This window comes from Ambystoma mexicanum, chromosome 9, assembly GCF_040938575.1.
Source record: "Ambystoma mexicanum isolate Mex_15411 chromosome 9, UKY_AmexF1_1, whole genome shotgun sequence".
NCBI lineage: Eukaryota > Metazoa > Chordata > Amphibia > Caudata > Ambystomatidae > Ambystoma > Ambystoma mexicanum.
This window is the reverse complement of record NC_090931.1, coordinates 1555947866-1555967953: the sequence shown is the minus strand read 5'-3', so window position 1 is coordinate 1555967953 and position 20088 is coordinate 1555947866. Positions and strand designations below refer to the sequence as shown.

Here is a 20088-nt window from a genome sequence, read left to right as displayed (position 1 = left end):
ATGTGAATTTGAAGTTAAGAAACAGAACTGCCTAAGTGAACTAGTGAAAAGTATTGATATCAAAGGAGCTGGGAAGTGTCACAAGGAACGGTGTTATTTTTTAAAACTGGAAGATTTGAACTCTGGGGAAGGGAACACTTATACCTTGGGAACTATTTTGAATTTGAGGAAGGAGAAGCTGATCCTAAGCCAAGAGCTGGAAGAAGTTCAGAACTTTATTTCGAACACTATTCTTTTGATGCTGACATCCCTACCCATTGTATACAGTTAGTTGTGATGGCAAGTATAGATTTTGGACACACACCTATTGATTTGGATTTCCTGACACAGACTATCCTTAGTTTCTTTAGGTAGGGAAATTCCACTTTAGCATAGGACAAGTTAGGCCTTACTCCATCCTGCATTTTAAGTTAAATAAAACTTTCGAGAACACCTTTGAATCTGTTGTCTGTGTCTACTCCATGATGCCTTCACAGTCAGGAAGTCCACAGTAAATATTTGCCTGTGTCCAAAACTTACTTGCCCTCACATCTACTTATACATAAAGTGTAGGGACGTCAGTGTCAGACTAAATAAGTGTTCACATAACTGTTCAGAGCTTCTTCCAGCTCTAGGCCTGCCCAGGGCTACCCTTCCCCAAGCTTCAAGACAGTTCACAAGGCCCAGGGGTTCCCTTCCCCAAGCTTCAAGACCGTTCACAATGTCCAGGGGTTCCCTTCCCCGAGCTTCAAGACAGTCCCAAGGCCCAGGGCTACCCTTCCCCAAGCTTCAAGACAGTTCACATGGTCCAGGGCTACCCTTCCCCGAGCTTCAAGACAGTTCCCAAGGCCCAGGGGTTCCCTTCCGCAAGCTTCAAGACAGTTCACAAGGCCCAGGGGAACCCTTACCCCAGCTTCAAGACAGTTCCCAAGGCCCAGGGGTCCCTTCCCCAAGCTTCAAGGCAGTTCAGAAGGCCCAGGGGATCCCTTCCCCAAGCTTCAAGACAGTTCACAAGGCCCAGGGCTACCCTTCCCCAAGCTTCAAGACAGTTCACAAGGCCCAGGGCTACCCTTCCCCAAGCTTAAAGACAGTTCCCAAGGCCCAGTGGTTCCCTTCCCCAAGCTTCAAGACAGTTCCCAAGGCCCAGGGGTTCCCTTCCCCAAGCTTCAAAACAGTTGACAAGGCCCAGCGGTTCCCTTCCCCAAGCTTCAAGACAGTTCACAATGACAAGGGGTTCCTTTCCCCGAGCTTCAAGACAGTTCACAAGGCCCAGGGGGTTCCCTTCCCCAAGCTTCAAGACAGTTCCCAAGGCTCAGGGGTTCCCCTTCCCCGAGCTTCAAGGCAGTTCACAATGTCCAGGGGTTCCCTTCCCCAAGTTTCAAGACAGTTCACAAGGCCCAGGGGGTTTCCTTCCCCAAGCTTCAAGACAGTTCACAATGTCCAGGGGTTCCCTTCCCCAAGCTTCAAGACAGTACACAATGTCCAGGGGTTCCCTTCCCCGAGCTTCAAGACAGTTCAATGTCCAAGGGTTCCCTTCCCCAAGCTCCAAGACAGTTCACAATGCCCAGGGTTCCCTTCCCCAAGCTTCAAGACAGTTCCCAAGGCCCAGGGGTTCCCTTCCCCAAGCTTCAAGACAGTTCCCAAGGCTCAGGAGTTCCCTTCCCCAAGCTTCAAGACAGTTCCCAAGGCCCAGTGGTTCCCTTCCCCAAGCTTCAAGACAGTTCCCAAGGCCCAGGGGTTCCCTTCCCCGAGCTTCCAGGCAGTTCACAAAGCCCAGGGGATCCCTTCCCCAAGCTTCAAGACAGTTCCCAAGGCCCAGGGCTACCCTTCCCCAAGCTTCAAGACAGTTCACAAGGCCCAGGGCTAATCTTCCCCAAGCTTCAAGATAGTTGACAAGGCCAGGGGTTCCCTTCCCCAAGCTTCAAGACAGTTCACAAGGCCCAGGGGTTGCCTTCCCCAAGTTTCAAGACAGTTCACAAGGCCCAGGGGGTTTCCTTCCCCAAGCATCAAGACAGTTCACAATGTCCAGGGGTTCCCTTCCCCAAGCTTCAAGACAGTACACAATGTCCAGGGGTTCCCTTCCCCGAGCTTCAAGACAGTTCACAATGACCAGGGGTTCCCTTCCCCAAACTTCAAGACAGTTCACAAGGCCCAGGGGATCCCTTCCCCAAGCTTCAAGACAGTTCCCAAGGCCCAGGGCTACCCTTCCCCAAGCTTCAAGACAGTTCACAATGCCCAGGGTTCCCTTCCCCAAGCTTCAAGACAGTTCCCAAGGCCCAGGGGTTCCCTTCCCCAAGCTTCAAGACAGTTCCCAAGGCTCAGGAGTTCCCTTCCCCAAGCTTCAAGACAGTTCCCAAGGCCCAGTGGTTCCCTTCCCCAAGCTTCAAGACAGTTCCCAAGGCCCAGGGGTTCCCTTCCCCGAGCTTCCAGGCAGTTCACAAAGCCCAGGGGATCCCTTCCCCAAGCTTCAAGACAGTTCCCAAGGCCCAGGGCTACCCTTCCCCAAGCTTCAAGATAGTTCACAAGGCCCAGGGCTAATCTTCCCCAAGCTTCAAGACAGTTGACAAGGCCAGGGGTTCCCTTCCCCAAGCTTCAAGACAGTTCACAAGGCCCAGGGGTTGCCTTCCCCAAGCTTCAAGACAGTTCACAAGGCCCAGGGGTTGCCTTCCCCAAGCTTCAAGATAGTTCGCAAGGCCCAGGGGTTTCCTTCCCCAAGCTTCAAGACAGTTCACAATGTCCAAGGGTACCCTTTCCCAAGCTTCAAGACAGTTCCCAGGGGTTCCCTTCCCCAAGCTTCAAGACAGTTCCCAAGGCCCAGGGGTTCCCTTCCCCAAGCTTCAAGACAGCTCACAAGGCCCAGCGGTTCCCTTCCCCAAGCTTCAAGACAGTTCACAAGGCCCAGGGGGTTCCCTTCCCCAAGCTTCAAGACAGTGCACAATGTCCAGGGGTTCCCTTCCCCGAACTTCAGGACAGTTCACAAGGCCTAGTGGTTCCCTTCCCCAAGTTTCAATACAGTTCACAATGACCAGGGGTTCCCTTCCCCAAGCTTCCAGACAGTTCAATGTCCAAGGGTTCCCTTCCCCAAGCTCCAAGACAGTTCACAAGGCCCAGCGGTTCCCTTCCCCGAGCTTCAAGACAGTTCACAATGACCAGGGGTTCCCTTCCCCAAACTTCAAGACAGTGCACAATGCCCAGGGGGTCCCTTCCCGAAGCTTCAAGACAGTTCACAAGGCCCAGGGGATCCCTTCCCCAAGCTTCAAGGCAGTTCACAATGCCCAGGGCTACCCTTCCCCAAGCTTCAAGACAGTTCCCAAGGCCCAGGGATTCCCTTCCCCAAGCTTCAAGGCAGTTCAGAAGGCCCAGGGGATCCCTTCCCCAAGCTTCAAGACAGTGCACAATGTCCATGGGGTTCCCTTCCCCGAGCTTCAAGACAGTTCACAGGACCAGGGGTTCTCTTCCCCAAGCTTCAAGACAGTTCACAAGGCCCAGAGCTTCCCTTCCCCAAGCTTCAAGATAGTTCCCAAGGCCCAGGGGATCCCATCCCCAAGCTTCAAGACAGTTGACAAAGCCCAGGGCTACCCTTCCCCAAGCTTCAAGACAGTTCACAAGGCCCAGGGGATCCCTTCCCCAAGCTTCAAGACAGTTCACAATCCCCAGGGGTTCCCATCCCCAAGCTTCAAAACAGTTCCCAAGGCCCAGGGGTTCCCTTCCCCAAGCTTCAAGACAGTTCACAAGGCCCAGGGGATGCCTTCCCCAAGCTTCAAGACAGTTTCCAAGGCCCAGGGGCTCCCTTCCCCAAGCTTCAAGACAGTTCACAATGCCCAGGGCTACCCTTCCCCGAGCTTCAAGACAGTGCACAATGCCCAGGGGTTCCCTTCCCCAAGCTTCAAGATAGTTCCCAAGGCCCAGGGGATCCCATCCCCAAGCTTCAAGACAGTTGACAAAGCCCAGGGCCACCCTTCCCAAGCTTCAGGACAGTTCACAAGGCCCAGGGGATCCCTTCCCCAAGCTTCAAGACAGTTCACAATCCCCAGGGGTTCCCTTCCCCAAGCTTTAAGACAGTTCACAAGGCCCAGGGGTTCCCTTCCCCAAGCTTCAAGACAGTTCACAAGGCCCAGGGGATGCCTTCCCCAAGCTTCAAGACAGTTTCCAAGGCCCAGGGGCTCCCTTCCCCAAGCTTCAAGACAGTTCACAATGCCCAGGGCTACCCTTCCCCGAGCTTCAAGACAGTGCACAATGCCCAGGGGTTCCCTTCCCCAAGCTTCAAGACAGTTCCCAAGGCCCAGGGGTTCCCTTCCCCAAGCTTCCAGACAGTTCACAAGGCCCAGCGGTTCCCTTGCCCAAGCTTCAAGACAGTTCACAGGGCCCAGGGGTTCCCTTCCCCAAGCTTCAAGACAGTTCACAAGGCCCAGGGGTTCCCTTCCCCAGGCTTCAAAACAGTTCACAAGGCCCAGGGGATCCTTTCCCCAAGCGTCAAGAAAGTTCACAATGCCCAGGGGTTCCCTTCCCCAAGCTCCAGGACAGTTCACAAGGCCCAGGGCTACCCTTCCCCAAGCTTCAAGACAGTTCACTAGGCCCAGGGCTACCCTTCCCCAAGCTTCAAGACAGTTCACAAGGCCCAGGGCTACCCTTCCCCAAGCTTCAAGACAGTTCACAGGGCCCAGTGGTTCCCTTCCCCAAGCTTCAAGACAGTTCACAAGGCCGGTTCCCTTCCCCAAGCTTCAAGACAGTTCACAAGGCCCAGGGGTTCCCTTCCCCAAGCTTCAAGGCAGTGCCCAAGGCCATTGCGTTCCCTTCCCCAAGCTTCAAGACAGTGCACAATGCCCCGGGGCTCCCTTCCCCAAGCTTCAAGACAGTTCACAAGGCCCAGGGGGGCCCTTCCCCATGCTTCAAGACATTTCACAAGGCCCAGGGCTACCCTTCCCCAAGTTTCAAGACACTTCACAAGGCCCAGGGGTTCCCTTCCCCAAGCTTCAAGACCGTTCACAATGTCCAGGGGTTCCCTTCCCCGAGCTTCAAGACAGTCCCAAGGCCCAGGGCTACCCTTCCCCAAGCTCCAAGACAGTTCACATGGTCCAGGGCTACCCTTCCCCGAGCTTCAAGACAGTTCACAAGGCCCAGGGGTTCCCTTCCCCAAGCTTCAAGTCTTTCAACGTCTTCTAAACACAATCCCCAGGGATACGTCCCTGCTCTTCTGGCTTGGTTACCCTTCACCAGTTTCACAACAAAAGTTCCTTAATGTCAGTTGAAACTAAGCTAAACACAATTCGCATAAGGTAATCTTTTTAGCTTTTCAATAGGTAGGTGTCCTGGGTATAGGCGCAGTTGTCTGACCACATGGTTCACCAATTACAGGTCCCTCAACCAGCACACCTTTCTTGCCCATTCTCATCCGTTCCTTTGTATGCACGATTCCACTGCTTTACTGCTACAGCGGTGCCTGCTTTACTCTCCTGCCAGGTGAAGGGCATTTCTCATTTCACATTCCTATGCTGCTTTACCATGTTTGTCTTGCCACTAATCGCAGGTTGTAGTTCATAGGTTTCTACGGTTCTTGCCAATCCTTGTTAGCTTCTAAAATCACAGTTTAAAATGGCTCTGGCCAGCACTTGTTTGCTTCTCATATCACAAATTCAAATGGCTCTGGCCAGCACTTGTTTGCTTCTAATATCACAAATTCAAATGGATCTGGCCAGCACTTGTTTTATCTTTGTTGCCTTTTTGCATTATAATCCTGTTCAGTACTTTGCTAGCGTTCATATGCCTCTCTGCGGTTCCCAATGTTTATGATCATCGGCTCACGGAATCTGTGAGGCTGATTTATGCAAGCGATACACGGTACGAAGCGCCTCAGTGCCCTGTATCCCTGGAAAGGCTCACTGGTTACTGCTGGCGGCTTCATCACCCTGCATGAATGCTTTAGGGCATAGCGGTTCTCCCACTTGGCAGCCCAGCATTTCCCCGGCCTATCCGGTTCTCCTGCTGTCTGGGTCGCTCGCTCGAGGAGCCTCCGTTGCTCTTCCCTTCTCGACCACGGCTTCGCCGGTCTCGCGCCTCTCTCGCCGGCTCCGTTTCCACGCCTCTCAGCTGGTCTCACCAAACAGCCACACCGTTCCCAAGTCGCTGCCTGGGACCATGGAACTCCTCTCCCTTTGACCTGCAGCATCTTTAAACTCCTGCAGCTCGGAGTTGGCGTGCCGGGAACCAATCACGAAGGTTCCACAACTAGACTGCTGACTGTAGTTCGAGATCCTCTTCCTCCTAGTCCTCTTCTTCGTCCCAGTACTAGACTGGTGTTTAAAGTCAAGGGGAAAATAAAAGCAGGATTGATAACATCCTACGAAGGCCTAGGGGGCATTCAACTCTCTATGAAAGGAAAATGGCGGATTCTGCATCTAGTCCAAGGGTGCCTCATCCACACTGCCCAAGTCTCGTCCACCCAGGTGATCCTCCCTCGCATATCCGCCTCCAGGGCAATCCAAAAGCAATGGCCTTTCCAGGGCCCCCTGGGAGGAGGATATTTTGGGGAAAGAAGTGAGGACGCCCTCAGATTCCTCACATACCCTTCCCCCATGTAGAGTGGATCTGTATGTTTCACAGGGGAATCGTGACAGGAAGTCAACATTTCCCTGCTCTTTGCCCTTCCTGTGTTCCACTGTGAAACAATAAAGTTGTAAATCCAGAAACCACTGCTTAACTTGTGGATTGGACTCTTTCCTTTGTCTAATCCATACCAATTGTGAATGGTCGGTGACAAGCCTACATTTCTGCCCGAACAAATAATACTTTTAAAGGATGATAACCCATTTGATGACTAGGGCTTCGAGCTCAATGACCGAATAGCTCTTCTCTCTGGGTAAAAGCTTCCTGCTTGTATAAAGTATGGGGTGTTCCAGTCCGTCATGATCTTGGGAAAGGACGGCTCCTAAACCTGCCAGAGAGGCATCTGTCTAAAGAATGAACTCCTTCGAGAAGTCTGCTACTTTTAGGATGGGGCTGTGACGGAGGGTTTCTTTTAAGCTTGTGTAACGTTTCTGATCTTCATTCCAGTTAATCTTTTGAGGCTCAGCATTCTTTAATTTGTCAGTAAGGCTAGCGGTTTTACTGGAAAGATTGGGGTTAAATCTGCGATAGTGTCCAATTAGTCCTAAGAAAGCCCTAAGATTTTTGTTTGTTTTTGGGGGAGGGGTATCTAGGGCTGCCTCAACATTATCTTGCTGTGGTTGTACTGTACACACTACAGGAGCACAGTAGGTCCTCTTTTTTATGAGATAGGGGGCTTTTTTAGATGAGGACATTACAACATCATGAAAAACAGTTTCCAAAAAAGCTACCCTGGTTGTTGCACATTCAGCTGGAGACAATTATTGACACAGAAGTGATTGTACCGTCTTTCTAAGCATATATAAAGAATGGTAATGGTCTGTCAAACAGTACTCAATTAAATGTATTCCTACAAACATAAAAAACCTAAAAAAACATAGACCACTTCGTCATATGCTAGAGACAAAAACAAGATCACTTAAAACATGTATACAACATGAGTCCTACTATTCCTTGGGCAGTTCTTCTACAACGCGGATGCAAGGTGACTCTAGCTCCTGATATATGCAGGCACAGGGATTGTCCCAGTAATGAATGATTCATCCAAAAAATACTTATTGCAACTTCCAAGGTCCCTAACCTTTCCAACATTGGGACACGTGTGTTCAGCATTTATAAATCCAAGAATCCTCAAATCACGCCTCCACTACTAAGGGATTTCTGGCTATTGCCGGGTTATCCCCTTCAGTGACTTCACAATTGTCTGGTTTCGAAACAATGATCTAAAGTGTTCCACCCATATCTCCGGGGGGATTGGATTTGAGATCAAAGATGCCTGTTGCGCGTTTAGATGGTTCAGTATCCCCCACATTTCTGATGTGTTTTTCGTGGTCACAAGCATCAGCATTTGTTCGGCATCCCATTGAAACATTGTAAACTTGTGTCCTTTTGGCCAGTTTTTAAAGTTTTGTTTCAAGCGCCTTGATCTTTCCAGTCGACTCTGGTGTAGATTCAAGGAAGTTAGCTCTAACAGCTTTCTTCAGGTCCTTTTTCCTCTTCGCCACCTCAGCGTCAAACTTGTGGTGAGCAGAGAATCCACATTTTTGACGGCTCATTTTAACTTAGTTGAAGGCGGTAAAATGGACGCTCGCCTTTTAAGGTGCATTACCTCCCTGGGGTACACCTACAATGCTAGCGGGTCCCGGCTGCGTCCTCTGTCTATGTCTGCCAGAGCTGACCTCTAGTTCTGATAGTGTTTTAGCTGCAGGCTCACTTATCCATCCATTGATGATTACTTTTACAATGTTATGATCACTGACGTCCGTCTCTAGTACCGTCAAGTTGGATAGGTGGTCGTGTAAGTTGTCCGAGGCAAAAATTATAGTCAAGTACTTTGTTCTCGTGGCCCCTGATCCACGTAGGTTTAGCGGCCACATCCCCAGTAGTGTGTCCATTAGCCAGGAAGATTTGTATTTTTATTTGTATTTATTTGGCTTGTATAGCGCTTTATACCAAAGCGCTGCACATTAACAACATCAGGATACATTTAATATAACAATAACAGTAACAAAGAAGCAAATTACAATTATGATTCAGTCAACAAAACAGCATGTAGAGCAATATGACAGAGGGAAGGGGGAGAGAAGTGGAGCAAAGCTAGGAGGGAGAGGGGGTAGCAGGAGGAGGAGGCAGGAAGGGGTGAGGGCGAGGATGGGGTGGGGGAAAAGAAGGGAGAGGCTTAAGGGGGGGAAGAGGGGAAGGGAGGGAGAGTGGGAGCGGGTAGAGGGAGGGGCATCATGGCAGGGAATGGAGAAGGAGGGATTTAAGGGACGTGCGGAAAGAGGAAAAGGGAGGAATAGAACGGATTGAGAGAGGTAAGGAGTTCCAGTGGAGGAAGGCCAGGAGTTGGAAGGAGCGGAAACGGGAGGAGGCACAAGGGGAGTGAGGAACAGTGAGGAGGAAGTGGTCAGCTGAACGGAGGGAGCGAGAGGGGGTGTCGAAAGAGAGAAGGGAAGAAAGATAAGGGGGAGCAAGTTCGTTGAGAGATTTAAAGACTAGGCAGAGAAAATTAAATTTAAGTTGAGTGAAAGGGGAGCCAGCCAATGGAGGATAAGGAAGCGGAGATGGAGTCTCGGGGGTTGGGGGGGAGAGGAGACAGAGGGTACGGATGGCAGAGTGATAGATTTGAGGGGGGCAAGATGAGAAGAAGGTAGACCAAAAAGTAAGGAGGAGCAGTAGAAGAGGTGAGAAAAGATAAGGGAGGAGATTAAAGGTTTAGTAGCATGGAAAGTAAGGGAGGGGCGAACTATGCGAATATTATAGAGGTGGTTGCGACAGGCACGAGAGGTGAGTGAGATGTGGTGGGAAAAGGTGTCAGACTTCGCCCGTGGAGCTTGTGGAGGACCTGGAAGTTATGGCCCCCGGTCTAGTCCTCACCCAAGATGGCGACCGCAACTATAAGACGAGACCACGCCCCCTCTTCGGCGCGTTGTATCTGTCCATGTTTGTGTACGCCAGCAACGCTGTGTTCTGCTGCTGGTGTGTCTGGATCCCGCTCCGAACCACCCTTGCCGCTCACTTGCTTCCCCTTACCTAGTTTCCTTTCTTAGACGCTCTCTGCGTACTCCTCTTCCTTGTTGCTTAGTTTCATTTCTTTTTTCATCCTCCTTCTATTATCATCCGGGAGCCTGGCTATCGCTCCTGTTTAGTTTCCGGTTCCGCTTGGGAGAGTCTCCGGTAACTACTATTTTTCCCCTTGGCCTCATCTCACAGTAGGTGTTTCCGTTGTTTCCTGTTGGATTTGGGGTGTTTTCCTTTCTCCTCTAACATCCATTGCTTACCTTTCTTCCGTGACACTATTTCCGGGTTTTTCACCCTATCTTCAGTTTCTGTCTTTCTCTCCCTTGTCTCAAGATCTACCCCGTTCCTGTCATTACACCCACGCTTAGTTTTGCTCTTTGGGCCATTCCTGTATCCTGTTGATCTTTTGGAACTCTGCTTGCATTTATCCTGTTTCCCGGAACTGCCTCAAGACTAAAGGACAAGGCTTGTGAAGTCAGCCACTTATTCATCTTAACAATTCACCCAGGGTTTTTTGGTGCCCAAGAGGCTTTTTCCCTGGTACTTTGGGGGTCTAGCTCCTCGGGGTTCACCTTTGATAGGTCACACTTCCTGTCAGGGTGGCCTCTGAGGGAGCTAGGCCCTATTTACACGACAAGAAGAGGAAGTCAAGGAAGGGACAGTCCTCAGAAGACCGGCAGTGGCGCAGGAAGACCCCCGCCAGTTCCAAGGACAATTCTTCTGAAGGTATTGGTGAGGAGGGGGTTGGGGAGGTCGGTCCTTTGTTTGACAGAATACAACGCCCACCGATAACCATGGCATCCTTGGAACAATATCAGGAATTGTTTGCAGCCATGCAAAATCTCACGATAGAATTACAAACCCTCAAGACGGAAAACACCACACTGCGTCAACAAGTGGCCTTACAGAGAGAGGATCGTGGAGATCTACCGCCTATGGCCTTGTCGTATGGCAAATATGATGGTCACCCAGGGGGACTAAAGGACTTTTTAGATGCCTGCCAGGTCTACTTTACATTTAGACCACACGCCTACGAGTCCGCCAGATCCCAAGTGGGGTTCATCATCGCCAATTTGATTGGAAACGCATTGGCGTGGGCAACCCCTCTGGTGACAAACAATGATCCTTCTTTGAGCGACTACGACCTCTTTGTGGCCCAATTCAAAGAAAGGTTTGATCGTCCTGAAATATTGTTTACATCTCTTGAAGCCATCCTTGATGTTAGAAAAGGAACAACGGATGTGCAGACCTATATCTCCAGATTCCTGAGACTGGCTAGGCCCTATTTACACGACAAGAAGAGGAAGTCAAGGAAGGGACAGTCCTCAGAAGACCGGCAGTGGCGCAGGAAGACCCCCGCCAGTTCCAAGGACAATTCTTCTGAAAGTATTGGTGAGGAGGAGGTTGGGGAGGTCGGTCCTTTGTTTGACAAAAGGTGAGAGAAGAATCGAAGTGAAAGTCTAAGTTGCGAGCGTGAGGGGAGAAAGTGAGATTAGAGGGAGGAAAATGAATGAAAGGAGGAGGGGAGGGAGGGGGAAGGGAGTTGGAAGGGAAGAAAACTACTTCAGTTTTGTCAGAGTTAAGGGAAAGAAAGCGAGAAAACATCCAGTATTTAATAGCAGTAAAACAGGAAGAGAGTTTAAGGTGGAGGTCGCGAGAGAAGGAAGAGAAGGAAAGAAAGAGCTGTGTATCGTCAGCATAGAAATGGTAAGAGATGCCAAATGAGGAGATAACAGGGGCAAGGAGGGAGGTGTAGAGCAAGAATAGGAAAGGAACAAGCACCGAGCCTTGGGGAACTCCGTAAACAAGACGGTGGGTGGGAGAGGAGCGGCCACTCCAGGAAACGGTAAAAGAGCGGGAGGAGAGGTAAGAGGATAGCCAGTTGAGTACAGATCCTTTGAAACCAAAGGAGGAGAGAGTGTGGAGAAGAAGGGGATGATCGACAGTGTCGAAGGCAGTAGAGAGATCAAGAAGAATAAGGACACAGGATTGCTTTGAGTGTCGGGCAGAGATGAGGGAGTTAAGGATGTAAATGAGGGCTGTTTCAGGAGAGTGTTTGGGACGAAAGCCAGATTGAAAAGGGGGAAGGAGAGAGAGATTAGTGACAAAGGTAGAGAGCTGCGAGTAGGCAAGGCGCTCAAGAAGTTTAGAGAGGAATGGGAGAAGTGAGATAAGATGTTTCTCAGGGCTAAGTCGTTCCTCCATTGAAGGCCTCTTAATACTTGGGGAGTCGCTGATGGAGTGTGCTCTTCAATTTTGAATCGGCATCAAAACAGTGGAAGTTGTAATCTCTGCATAATATAATATGAAAGTTGGGCCTACAACTCGTAGCCTCATCCACAAAATCCAAGACATAACTAGCGAAGCCTCCACCTTTAGGTGAGGCCACGTTCCAGTAAAGGTTTATGATCATCATCATCTTAACGGGCTCTTTTGACAGGAACCCATCCTTATTTTGATCGCCTGTATACACTTGTGTATAGGCACGTTACAAAAGCAATATCATATCATAAGAGGAGATGGTTGGCTTTCAGAAATCACTTTAAAACCTTGGCTATTTTTTAATGCCACTAATAGGCCCGCGATTGGTCTCCCAGTAGGACCCTTCTCTTCCGGGTTTAAGAAGATAGTGAAGCCGTCCAAGATGGGGAATTTCCAGAGCCACGTCTCTTGTAGAAAAATATCAAAATCATCAAACGTTAGGGGCCCCCTCTCCAGAAAGGTTTGCAAAGCCTCTGGTGGTCCAGCTGCAAAGCGACGTAGGGGGGAGATCAGGTCTGATGGGCGGCTACCCCTTCAATTTAGGGCGCTATGTCTGTGAGCTTCCAGCAGCCAGAGCCCCAGCCAATCCCAGCTAACTTCATCTAATTTGTGTCACTGAGTACCAGCTTGGGCTCTTTTCTCTACCACTGTGCTGTTCTTTCCAATTAAAATGCAAATGTTCCAGTTTTTTAGATGAGAATCAGTGGGCCGTTTTAGGCCTTAGTTTGTCTTGCTTACGTTCGGTGTGGCTTCTCTCAAAAGGTCGTCTTTCCGGTGCCGCATTACTATCTCCGTTGGGAGTTCGCCAGGGGGGGGGGGTTTGTGGATTTGTGCCATAGTCCGAGCAAATCCCATAAAGAGCAGTCTTGCCTTCGTCCCCAGTAGGAAGTTTTTTTCCTCGGACGAAGACAGATAAACCACTGCTTTATCCAGACGATCTTCTTCTGGAAATTCTATCGGGTGCAATTTATTTGACTTAATTTGCCTCAAAGTAGGGATAGTGTGGAGAAGGCGTAATACATTAGCTCTATTTAACATTAAATTATCTTTAATGTACAACACCCTTTCCAGTAACAGTCTGAATGTATCATTTGGCCTATCTCGGTCACTTTTCATTTGTTCAGGCCCTCTTCTTCAAAGTGACCTTGTGATTGCCGCTCATGGCCGTCTTGCATCTGTGGGAGTCCATTCTTCTTTTCTCCAGTGTCTTATAAGGGGACCCAGGCTCCTAATGGTCATGACCGGTGCCCGCATAGTGGCCCTTGGCTTGGTAGAAATCGTTGTTACCCCTGACTCTTCTGGGGGATTGATCCTTCCTCCTTTTAGCAGTTGCCCCATTATTCCTCCTGCGGGATGTTATTTCCCTTTTTGATTTATCACCCTCTCTGCTGTAGGGGCAAGTTCCCTCCTCCTCTTCTTCCTCACTAAGGCTCTCCAGTTCACTGGAGTCGCCTTGAGTGATACATCTGTGGGAGAAGGGCACTTCCATGTCCTCTTCGTGGACAGTGATTTCCACTTCATCCTGTGAAGTATAGGTGGATAGGTTAATTGATATGATATGGCATTTATAACGTGCCTATACACAAGTGTTTCAGGTCCACCTGCTCTTCATCCTCTGAGAGGACCTCTATTTGATGTGTTGTTTTTTCCGGACCACCTCGCAATTCATTAGTGTTGGTGGTAAAGGTAGCCCCTTTCAGAGTGAGGTCAATTTTCCCAATTATATCCATTGGATGTGTCACTGTGGTCTTGGGGATAATTCGATTTCTAAGAAGCGGCTGTTCCCTTCGTGGGGGATACGGCTGAATTTGTTTGACATTTTGAGAGTTCGGCTTGTTGTATTTCACTTGTCTCCTTTCTTTGGTAATTTTTGATTTTAGAGCGTTGTGCTTGCTTTGAGGAGATTTATCTGAGTCTGCACTCATTGTCCTCCCTTCCATCAATTTGTCAAATATCTCAAACTTCTTCTTTGGGACACAAGTAGCTGACTCCGTCTCCCTCAAAAACAATTGCTCGCCTTGGTTAAACTGACTAGACCTAATGAAGTCCGGAGGCGGGGGGCACCCCACATTTACCGCAATGTCCAGGCAGGTTGGATTGGAGTAGAGAGCTGCTTCAGTATTCTTAGGAAGGTTTCTCCTTGATATTATCGCTTGATATTGCATGGGGTACATCTTCATTAGTCTTACTAATGGTGCTGGGTCATCCCCCGTCAGATTGAAGATGGGGAGGCTAGTGGAAGTCTCTGAGATGTCCTCTTGGCTTTTATGCCCATCTTTCAGGTACTCCATAGCCGACCATTTTTTGTCTCTTTCCTTAATAATCAGATTAATAATACTGTGATGGATCAGTGTGATTTACTCCTTGTTTTTATGTTTTTATCCAAGTTTCCATGCATAACTATTACAAATCCTTCCACAAATAGCTTAGAATTGAGCATAGCCATCACTTTAGTTTGATCTCGGATTTGTTCGCTCAAGGTTGCATGCAGCTTCATAAATGGTGCCAGGGTTAACGTAATGGCCGCTATTAGGCCTGCATCAATTGGTTGCTTGGTCGAGGCCTGTTATTCCACCTGAGCTGCTGCCATGTCTAGTAAAAGGTCTTCATCAGACAGGGGCTTGTCGTTTGACTTTTTTCCTGCTTTTTTTTAATAAAGATGGGCTTGGGCATTGTCTACCCGGCCCACACAGTGGACTCCACTGTTTGGCTCTGTCAGAAGTAGTTTTTGCCTTTCTTCTATGCAACATGGCTGGCCCCCCTGAATCCAGCTTTTCAATGTATCTTCTTTTTTGGGGATGATCCATTTCCTCCACCCGGCTGCCCTCGATGCCGTTTGAAAGACTGGTACCAGGCTGTTCCATTGTGGTCCAACCCGTGTGGCAGTCGGGTGCGGTTCGGCCCCATATCGGATCATCATTCTCTTTAAAGGAACCTGTGGACAAATCAACACTTGCTGTTTCACCTAGGTCTGATGACACAGTTCCACTGCCCAAAACCACCTCTGCTGCCTCACGGTAGAAGAAGTGTTGTTTGGACAGTAGATTTACAGGGGCAAGAACTGTGGGTTTCCAACACGCCTTCAGCGACTGTTGTGCATGCTTTTTTTGTAGGCCCTTTGGATCAGCTTTCCCGAATCGATAAACCACTGTTGCTTCTGGGATAATGGGGATAGTGGTTGTACCAGAGACTGGGGTCGATGTTGTACGCCTACCCAATTAACACTTTCTTTTTGCAGTTCGTCCGTTAGCTTAGGGGAAGCTACCCGGAGCTCAATACCGTTCAAAAGTAGAGGCGCCTCGTGATCACAAGTGGCTGCTTCCGCCTCTCCTTCTATGGTGTTCAGCGATGATGCCGTAGTGCTCCTATTTGGACCTGAGCATCAATAGGGCACAAGCTAGGGGGAGGGATTTCCCCACATTCTCACCGGATGGTGCGGATGCCCTCTCTTCAAGTGGGACTGTCCCATGCCCGCCTTCTTCCTGATCATAGTGGGTGTCTTTAATCCTTTCAGTTTCACACCCTGCAGAGGAAATATTCGGCTGAAGCATCGTGGGTCTCCTGTTTTAGCCTCGTATGTTGGACCTTTTCGGCAAAGCCGGCGTCCGGTGTCCTAACTGTGTTTAGGTTAATGCCAATTGGAACCAGGCCGGGGAGATGTTCACACTACTGCTAGCAGTGAATTAATCGATCCATGGCCTCCTCGCCTACACACCACCTTTAGGAAGTTACCGTTCTCCTTTATTATTGAGACCTGTTCTTTACTCCGCTTAGCTCAGATCAACAGGGAGTTCCCTTACAGTCTCTGAGCCGAACTTCAATCCATCCTCGCTCACTTCAGGTTACTGGCGGGTTTCCTTAGCGCGTCTCTCGAGCCGTGTGAAACAGTAAAGATTCTTCCGTAATAAAAAATGTAATCACATGCATAATACAGGACCCGGGCTTGCGGCTATCGGCTGTTCCTGTCCACGGACTGCAGACTGCCACTTAGCAACCACTTTGCGGCCGCTTTGCGGATCCTGCCTTGTTTTAAGGTTTACAGGGGGGTGGAGCTCATCTGCTTGACACAGCGTCCCCAGGCCCAGGCATTAAAGGAACAGCAGCCTTGTTGTTCTTGAATGAATAATAAACACTCCAATGGTTCTGAAGACAAGATGAAAGTAGTGCAGTCAAAAGCCCAGCACTCCACTTCAGCGTTATTAGGGCGTTGTTATTTTCTGTTCTGCATGAGATGGGAGATGGGAGATGGGAGGTGGGTGGTGTTCGGCTTCTCTCAATTTGCAGTGGAGAGCTGCTCACCCTTGTGTTCTACCTCTTGCCCTCTTGGTTGGCCTAAGGGAGGCCAGTCTAGGGTATTTGGGGTGGAATCTCTGTTGAAGCCCATTTCAGGGTGAGCATGCTGCTGCCTCTGGGGTGGGGAGTTGGTTAGCGTCTAATGGCGGGGTACAGGACTCGGTGTGGGGGGGATGGGGAATGGGACTGTTCTCTGTTCGTGTCGGTCCCTCGGTTTCTTTTCACGCATATGGTGATCATGACCGTGCTCACTTCTGTAAGTGGGTGAGCGTTATGTTATGGTGGTTTCCACATGGCTGCTCTGAATGTACTTAGTTGGAATGTGGTGAAAAAGGAGTAAGATACATTCATATGTCGTAAGGCACAAAGTGGATTTGGCAATGTTGCAGGAGACCCACCTTGATGCTCATGGATTGAGAACGCTGCGGGTGAAATGGAGAGGGCAGGTGATTTGGACCATGTTCTCTACTTCTGCCAGGGGATCCTTATATGGGTTAGGGGTTCCTCTGGGCTGATAATCTGGCAGTCAGTGGTGGATGTAGAGTGGAGCTATGTGACCATGTGGGAGATCTGCTGGGGTGCTCCATACTGCTGCTGGGAGATCTTCTGGGGCGCTCCATACTGCTGCTGGGAGATCTGCTGGGGCACTCATACTGCTGCTGGGAGATCTGCTGGGGCACTCATACTGCTGCTGGGAGATCTGCTGGGGTGCTCCATACTGCTGCTGGGAGATTTTCTGGGGCACTCATACTGCTGCTGGGAGATCTGCTGGGGCACTCATACTGCTGCTGGGAGATCTGCTGGGGAGCTCCATACTGCTGCTGGGAGATCTGCTGGGGCACTCATACTGCTGTGGGAGATCTGCTGGGGCACTCATACTGCTGCTGGGAGATCTGCTGGGGCACTCATACTGCTGCTGGGAGATCTGCTGGGGCGCTCCATACTGCTGCTGGGAGATCTGCTGGGGCACTCATACTGCTGCTGGGAGATCTGCTGGGGCGCTCCATACTGCTGCTGGGAGATCTGCTGGGGCACTCATACTGCTGCTGGGAGATCTGCTGGGGCGCTCCATACTGCTGCTGGGAGATCTGCTGGGGCGCTACATGCTGCTGCTGGGAGATCTGCTGGGGCACTCATACTGCTGCTGGGAGATCTGCTGGGGCGCTCCATACTGCTGCTGGGAGATCTGCTGGGACGCTCCATAGTGCTGCTGGGAGATCTGCTGGGGCACTCATACTGCTGCTGGGAGATCTGCTGGGGTGCTCCATACTGCTGCTGGGAGATCTGCTGGGGCACTCATACTGCTGCTGGGAGATCTGCTGGGGCGCTCCATACTGCTGCTGGGAGATCTGCTGGGGCGCTCCATACTGCTGCTGGGAGATCTGCTGGGGCACTCATACTGCTGCTGGGAGATCTGCTGGGGCGCTCCATACTGCTGCTGGGAGATCTGCTGGGGCACTCATACTGCTGCTGGGAGATCTGCTGGGGCGCTCCATACTGCTGCTGGGAGATCTGCTGGGGCGCTCCATTCTGCTGCTGGGAGATCTGCTGGGGCACTCATACTGCTGCTGGGAGATCTGCTGGGGCGCTCCATACTGCTGCTGGGAGATCTGCTGGGGCACTCATACTGCTGCTGGGAGATCTGCTGGGGCGCTCCATACTGCTGCTGGGAGATCTGCTGGGGCACTCATATTGCTGCTGTGAGATCTGCTGGGGCACTCATACTGCTGCTGGGAGATCTGCTGGGGCACTCATACTGCTGCTGGGAGATCTGCTGGGGCACTCATACTGCTGCTGGGAGATCTGCTGGGGCGCTCCATACTGCTGCTGGGAGATCTGCTGGGGCGCTCCATACTGCTGCTGGGAGATCTGCTGGGGCACTCATACTGCTGCTGGGAGATCTGCTGGGGCACTCATACTGCTGCTGGGAGATCTGCTGGGGCACTCATACTGCTGCTGGGAGATCTGCTGGGGCGCTCCATACTGCTGCTGGGAGATCTGCTGGGGCGCTCCATACTGCTGCTGGGAGATCTGCTGGGGCACTCATACTGCTGCTGGGAGATCTGCTGGGGCACTCATACTGCTGCTGGGAGATCTGCTGGGGCACTCATACTGCTGCTGGGAGATCTGCTGGGGTGCTCCATACTGCTGCTGGGAGATCTGCTGGGGCGCTCATACTGCTGCTGGGAGATCTGCTGGGGCGCTCCATACTGCTGCTGGGAGATCTGCTGGGACGCTCCATAGTGCTGCTGGGAGATCTGCTGGGGCACTCATACTGCTGCTGGGAGATCTGCTGGGGCGCTCCATACTGCTGCTGGGAGATCTGCTGGGGCGCTACATGCTGTTGCTGGGAGATCTGCTGGGGCACTCATACTGCTGCTGGGAGATCTGCTGGGGCGCTCCATACTGCTGCTGGGAGATCTGCTGGGACGCTCCATACTTCTGCTGGGAGATCTGCTGGGGCACTCATACTGCTGCTGGGAGATCTGCTGGGGTGCTCCATGCTGCTGCTGGGAGATCTGCTGGGGCGCTCCATACTGCTGCTGGGAGATCTGCTGGGGCGCTCCATACTGCTGCTGGGAGATCTGCTGGGGCGCTCCATACTGCTGCTGGGAGATCTGCTGGGGCGCTCCATACTGCTGCTGGGAGATCTGCTGGGGCACTCATACTGCTGCTGGGAGATCTGCTGGGGCGCTCCATACTGCTGCTGGGAGATCTGCTGGGGAACTCATACTGCTGCTGGGAGATCTGCTGGGGCACTCATACTGCTGCTGGGAGATCTGCTGGGGCACTCATACTGCTGCTGGGAGATCTGCTGGGGTGCTCCATACTGCTGCTGGGAGATCTGCTGGGGTACTCATACTGCTGCTGGGAGATCTGCTGGGGAACTCATACTACTGCTGGGAGATCTGCTGGGGCGCTCCATACTGCTGCTGGGAGATCTGCTGGGGCACTCATACTGCTGCTGGGAGATCTGCTGGGGCGCTCCATACTGCTGCTGGGAGATCTGCTGGGGCACTCATACTGCTGCTGGGAGATCTGCTGGGGCACTCATACTGCTGCTGGGAGATCTGCTGGGGCACTCCATACTGCTGCTGGGAGATCTGCTGGGGCGCTCCATACTGCTGCTGGCAGATCTGCTGGGGCGCTACATGCTGCTGCTGGGAGATCTGCTGGGGCACTCATACTGCTGCTGGGAGATCTGCTGGGGTGCTCCATACTGCTGCTGGGAGATCTGCTGGGACGCTCCATACTGCTGCTAGGGCGCTCCATACTGCTGCTGGGAGATCTGCTGGGGTGCTCCATACTGCTGCTGGGAGATCTGCTGGGGCACTCATACTGCTGCTGGGAGATCTGCTGGGGCGCTCCATACTGCTGCTGGGAGATCTGTTGGGGCACTCATACTGCCGCTGGGAGATCTGCTGGGGCACTCATACTGCTGCTGGGAGATCTACTGGGGCGCTCCATACTGCTGCTGGGAGATCTGCTGGGGCACTCATACTGCTGCTGGGAGATCTGCTGGGGCGCTCCATACTGCTGCTGGGAGATCTGCTGGGGCGCTCCATACTGCTGCTGGGATATCTGCTGGGGCACTCATACTGTTGCTGGGAGATCTGCTGGGGCGCTCCATACTGCTGCTGGGAGATCTGCTGGGGCGCTCCATACTGCTGCTGGGAGATCTGCTGGGGCACTACATGCTGCTGCTGGGAGATCTGCTGGGGCACTCATACTGCTGCTGGGAGATCTGCTGGGACGCTCCATACTGCTGCTGGGAGATCTGCTGGGGCGCTCCATACTGCTGCTGGGAGATCTGCTGGGGCGCTCACATTGCTGCTGGGAGATCTGCTGGGGTGCTCCATACTGCTGCTAGGAGATCTGCTGGGGCGCTCCATACTGCTGCTAGGATATCTGCTGGGGTGCTACATGCTG

General features: G+C 51.5%; 1 protein-coding gene across 1 annotated transcript; it reads left to right on the top strand.

Moving 5' to 3' along the window:
- The first annotated feature begins 700 nt into the window (after positions 1-700).
- LOC138487592 (uncharacterized) lies at positions 701-1846 on the top strand. The gene has a single exon (XM_069614061.1). The coding sequence runs from the start codon at positions 701-703 to the stop codon at positions 1844-1846; it is 1146 nt and encodes a 381-aa protein (XP_069470162.1).
- Positions 1847-20088: the final 18242 nt, after the last annotated feature.

What these genes read in the sequence shown, in the direction of transcription:
- LOC138487592 (XM_069614061.1), top strand. Translation starts at nt 701, where the DNA reads ATGTCCAGGGGTTCCCTTCCCCGAGCTTCAAGACAGTCCCAAGGCCCA.